The sequence below is a fragment of the Beta vulgaris genome, chromosome 6 (assembly GCF_026745355.1).
Source record: "Beta vulgaris subsp. vulgaris cultivar EL10 chromosome 6, EL10.2, whole genome shotgun sequence".
NCBI classification, from domain to species: Eukaryota; Viridiplantae; Streptophyta; class Magnoliopsida; order Caryophyllales; family Amaranthaceae; genus Beta; species Beta vulgaris.
In genome coordinates this window covers 32,808,673-32,814,056 of record NC_079207.1, presented here as the reverse complement: position 1 = coordinate 32,814,056, position 5,384 = coordinate 32,808,673, and the positions used below count along the sequence as shown (strand labels likewise).

General features: G+C 38.5%; 1 protein-coding gene across 1 annotated transcript; it reads left to right on the top strand.

Moving 5' to 3' along the window:
* Positions 1-293: 293 nt before the first annotated feature.
* Positions 294-3,947, top strand: LOC125498721 (uncharacterized). Its single transcript, XM_048646984.1, has 6 exons — positions 294-447; positions 1,078-1,358; positions 1,455-1,785; positions 2,498-2,591; positions 2,692-2,918; positions 3,061-3,947. Exons 1-6 carry the CDS (start codon positions 294-296, stop codon positions 3,945-3,947), a joined length of 1,974 nt encoding a protein of 657 aa, XP_048502941.1.
* Positions 3,948-5,384: the final 1,437 nt, after the last annotated feature.

Below are 5,384 nucleotides of genomic sequence, written 5' to 3'. Positions count from 1 at the left end.
TCTAACCCAAAAACCATGAAAATGGTGGGCACAATTAATGGGGCAAAGGTAGTGGTGATAGTTGATGCTGGGGCCACTCATAATTTCTTTCCCTTGACCACTATTAAGAAGCTTCGAATACCCCTCAATTCCATACAATAGTTTGGTGTATCTCTGGGTAACGGGGAGGAAGTGCGAGGAAGCGGGGAATGTAAAGGGGTGGTGCTTGAAATTCGAGTAAGGATTTGTGAGAATATCTTACCATTGGAGCTGGGAAATTCCGATGTCATCTTGGGAATTCAGTGGCTGGAACAATGGGGAAACATGTTATCGAACTGGAAACAACAGTGGATGAGGTTCCAAATTGGAGAACTGGTGGAGATAAAAGGGGACCCCTCTCTCGCTCGCTCAAAGGTGTCCTTGGAGGCAATGTTCAGAACACTCAAGAAGGAAAAAGGGGGCTTATGGGTTGAACTGAACCATATAGAAGAGCAAAGGGAAGAAGGAAAACAGGTGGTAGCACCTCAGTTTTTTCAGGACACCATAGAGCAATATGAGCAAGTTTTCCACCTACCTTTGGGATTACCTCCTCAAAGAAACCGAGAGCATTCTATTGTGCTAAAATAGGGGCAAGACCCAGTATTGGTACGACCATATGCTATCCCCAAGCACTAGTAGAATAAATGCTTATTGTTGCGGTCAAAAAGTGGCATATTACTGCGGTTTTGGGCGCGCAGCAATTAAGGGGGCAACAATAGGTAATAAGGTAATAATAATATTGTTGCGGTTTAAAACCGCAGCAATATCTACAAATATTGATGCGGTTTTTAGGCCAAACTTCAGCAATATTATTATGTATTATCTATTTAACAAAGAGTATTGCTGCGGTTTTGGCCCAAAACCGCAACAATAGGTCCTAGTGCAGGTAAAAATATTTTTTTTTTTTTTTGCATTTCGCAGTCAAATTTGAAAGATTAAAACCATGCAACTAACCTATCCACTATCCACCAAATTTACATACAAACTAAATATGAAATAACATATGAATCGCAACAATAGGTTCTACGTTTGAGATCTTCTGTGAAAATTGTGGTATAGTTGGACATTGGTCACAAGAGTGTCAGAGTTCGCTCGAACAAGTTCATGCCTTCCAGTCATTTTGTCCGAACAACCCATACTCCAACACACACAATCCGGGGTTAAGAAATCATCCTAATTTGTCATACAAGAGCACTAATGTTCTAAATCCTCCTGCACCACAACGACAGGCACAACCATTGAACCAGAGATATTACCAACAACCTTCTCAGCAACCCCCTGGTTTCTCTAGACCACCTTTCAATCCATCTCCACAAGCACCTCCTGCCGATCCCATGATGGTTGAGATGAGGAATATGATGTTGCAGATGCAAAAAGACAGACAAAATGACATAGCACAGATTGAGTCCATTATAGCTTACAACAAGATGTTGTAGAACCAGTTAGCACAGTTGGCTACATTGAACTCTACTCGACAGCAAGGTGCTTTACCACCACAATCTATCCAGCCAACAGATTCGGCAAACGCCATCACCCTCCGCAGTGGTTCTCATTACAATGGACCACCCATGCTTACTGATGATATTGTGAGTGTTAATAACGATGGGAAACAGGTCCAAGATGAACTAGCAACCGAGAAGGAGGACTCTAAGCAAGTGAATGAACATGGAGAGCCAAATGAGGCCAAACAACATGCTATTGAGGTTCCTCCTATGAAACTTCCTCTTCCAAATCGTCAACTTAAGAGTAAGCTAGACCAACAATTTGGTAAGTTTTTGGAAGTCGTCAAGAATCTTCAGATAACTATTCCTTTTATAGAACTAATTACTCAAGTGCCTGCTTATGCAAAATTCATGAAAGATATATTGATTAGGAAAAGGGCTTTTAATGAGGTGGAGATTGTTGCATTTACTGAGGAACGCAGTGCCTTTTTACAAAATAAGTCTCCACCAAAATTAAAAGAACCTGGTAGTTTCTCTATTCCCTGTCACATTGGTAGACTATTCATTAATAAAGCATTATGTGATTTTGGTGCTAGTGTGAGTGTATGTCATTATATGTTTCATCGAAATTAAACATGGGAAGTTTGAAAGTCACTAACATTACTCTGCAAATGGCTGACCGATCTGTTAAATACCCCCTCAATATTCTAGAAGATGTGCCTGTTAGGGTAGGAAAATTCTTTATTCCCGTTGATTTTGTTGTGCTTGATATGGAGGAAGACACACAAATTTCGATTATATTAGGTAGGCCCTTCCTCCATACCACAGGTGCAGTAATTGATGTGAAAAATGTAAACTTACACTATCGGTAGGAGATGGTGCTGTCACTTTTAACCTGAGCACCGCTTTAAAAAGTCCTATGCTAGAGGAAAAATGTTATAGTATTAATGTGGTTGATGTAATTTGTCATGATTACATGCCCTAAGCTTTCTCCGGAGATCCCTTGGAGGCGGTACTCTGTCTTGATTTTTTCTCAGGTGAAGGCAGTATTTGGAGTAATGAGATCGCTGCTATTGAGGAGGCCCTGGCAAGTGAATTAGTTGACCTTAGTGAGTGCCATAAGTTAAAGAGGTTAGTTCAATCCGCGTGCAATTTACCGAACTTAAACCTCTCCCTTCACATTTGAAGTATGCGTTTTTAGATGAACATGAGTTAAATCCTGTAACTACAGTGCTACACTTAATAACGGCCAACTCTCCCAACTTTTGACTGTTTTAAAAACTCATAAGAAGGCTATTGGGTACAGTATCGATGACTTGAAGGGTATAAGCCCCGATTTTTGTATGCACAGGATACACCTCGAGGATGATCATAAACCTTGCATTCAACCACAACGGAGATTGAATCCCAACATGCAAGAAGTGGTTAATAAAGAAGTGATGAAACTACTAGATGCAGGTATTATCTATCCTATTGTTGACTCTAAGTGGGTAAGTCCTGCACAAGTAGTATCGAAAAAGGGGTGGTATGACTGTTGTGAAAAATGAAAAAAATGAGTTAATTCCCACTCGAACCGTGACTGTATGGCGTATGTGTATAGACTATAGGAGACTCAATATGGCCACTAAAAAGGACCACTTCCCTCTACCTTTTATTGACCAAATGCTTGAACGGTTGGCATTTCACAAATATTTCTGTTACTTGGATGAGTATTCCGGTTTTTTTCGAATTCCCATTGATCCTGATGATCAAGAAAAGAGAACTTTTAACTGTCCTTATGGCACTTTTGCATATCGTAGAATGCCCTTTGGTTTGTGTAATGCCCCTGCTACCTTTCAACGTTGCATGATGAGTATCTTTTCAGAGTTCATAGAGTCTATTATGGAAGTCTTTATGGATGATTTTAGTGTGTATGGCTCCACGTTTGATACGTGCTTAGTTAATATCACTAAAGTCATGAAAAGATGTGAAGAATGTAATTTGGTTTTAAACTGGAAAAAATGGCATTTTATGGTGACTGAAGGCGTTGTTTTAGGCCATATTGTTTCTGGTAAAGGCATCCAAGTGGATCGTGCTAAAGTCCAAGTGATTGAGCAATTACCCCCACCTAATAATGTTAAAGGAGTCCGCAGTTTCCTTGGTCATGCGGGGTTTTATCGCCGTTTCAATAAGGATTTTTCAAAAATCGCTAAACCACTCACACAACTCCTTCTTATAGATGCTCCCTTTGATTTTACTGATGAGTGTCTTGAGTCATTTGACAGGATCAAGAAAGCTTTGATAACTGCACCTATTATCCGTTTTCCTGATTGGGAACTCCCTTTCGAGATAATGTGTGATGCGAGTGATTATGCAGTTGGGGCCGTACTCAGTCAACGCCAGGATAAGGTCTTACATGCTATCTATTACGCCAGCAAGACGTTGGATGAGGCACAAGTTAACTATGCTACCACAGAAAATGAACTTTTGGCTATTGTTGAACCTTAGTTTTGATGATGACAAAGGAACAAAGATGCAAACTAAGTAGTGGACTAACGAGTTATTTAAGTCCATGAATTTCAAGGTATCATTGAAAGGAACAAAGAGAATACTAAGTCAAAAAAGAAATCAAGTTTGGATTTTGAAGACTAAGTGAAGATGTTTCCCTATCTGATACTGGAGCAGCATTGGAGCAAGAAGAATAAAGCGAGGCGTTTTATTTCTAGTTCCATTGTAAAGGAACGAGTAAAGATGGTAAGGAACTGTGACAATTTTTATTTGAGAATGATAGTTTGTTCCTTGATAAGGAACAGACGAATTGGCACTAAACTAATGAGTTAAAGGAACTAACAAATAAAAAGAACTAGACTTAGGTTGAAGCATTAAAACGGTACATTGATGGCAGTTGAGAAAAGAATGCCTAGAATATAGCTAACCGTTTTATTCAAGGAAAAATATGATTTTATGGAAAATCTTTTTAAGGAAAATATTTTGTTTTTCAAAAGATAATAAAAATATTATTCGATTTTTACGGAAGTTATTTGAAGATAATATTTTTATTAAAATGATTTAATTTCAGATTTAATAATTAATATGCATTTAGATTAAATCAGATTTTCGAGTAATGCTCAAAGTGGTTACTATAATTGAGGATCAGTAACTAAAAATACTCCCGCGTCTAACGGTGATCATGGGATGTTTTGAGGAACGTGTTCCTTGGGGTAAGGAACATCATGGGATAATGATTTTTCACAAATACATGTTTTAATTCCCACGTTCTAAATTACTACCACTATAAATATTAATGTCTAATTAAGTTCCATAGTGTGTCTGACTAAGTGTTTTAGTGAGTTTAACTAATTAAAGTCAGTGCCTTCATTCTCTCATAATAGCCATTTGTTCTTTGCTTTCTTACTCTAATTCCACTAAGCTTAATTATTTCGATCAATTGTATTTTGGTTTTTGGGGTAAGGGGACTTTGAGTGAAGTTTGTAAGAGAGAAGCTTTGAGTAAAGCAAGAAAGAGTGAGAAAACTTCGAGTGAAGTTGAGAGGAACTGCTGTTAAGGGAACAGTGGCTCAGGAACTTGAGTTTAGGAACTCAAGGTGTGGCTCGTAAGTAGAATTAGGTTGTAACAAAGTTGTTTGGCCTAATTAGTGAAAGAGTTGAGTTTAAAATCCCTAGTGGTCGAGGTTGTTTCTTCTTGTTGGGCCCAAGAAATTTTTCCTCGTGAAAATACCTTGTGTTCCTTTAGCTTGTTTATTTGTTTAAGTTTGAATTTCCGCAAAAAGTTACGTTTATTTCTACACATACAATTCACCCCCCCTCCTGTAGTGTTCCTAGTGAAATAACAATTGGTATCAGAGCTAGAACTCACGAAAGATAGGAAACCCTATTGAGAAAAAGATCCAAGGAACAATGAATACCACGAGAAACTTGAGGAAGG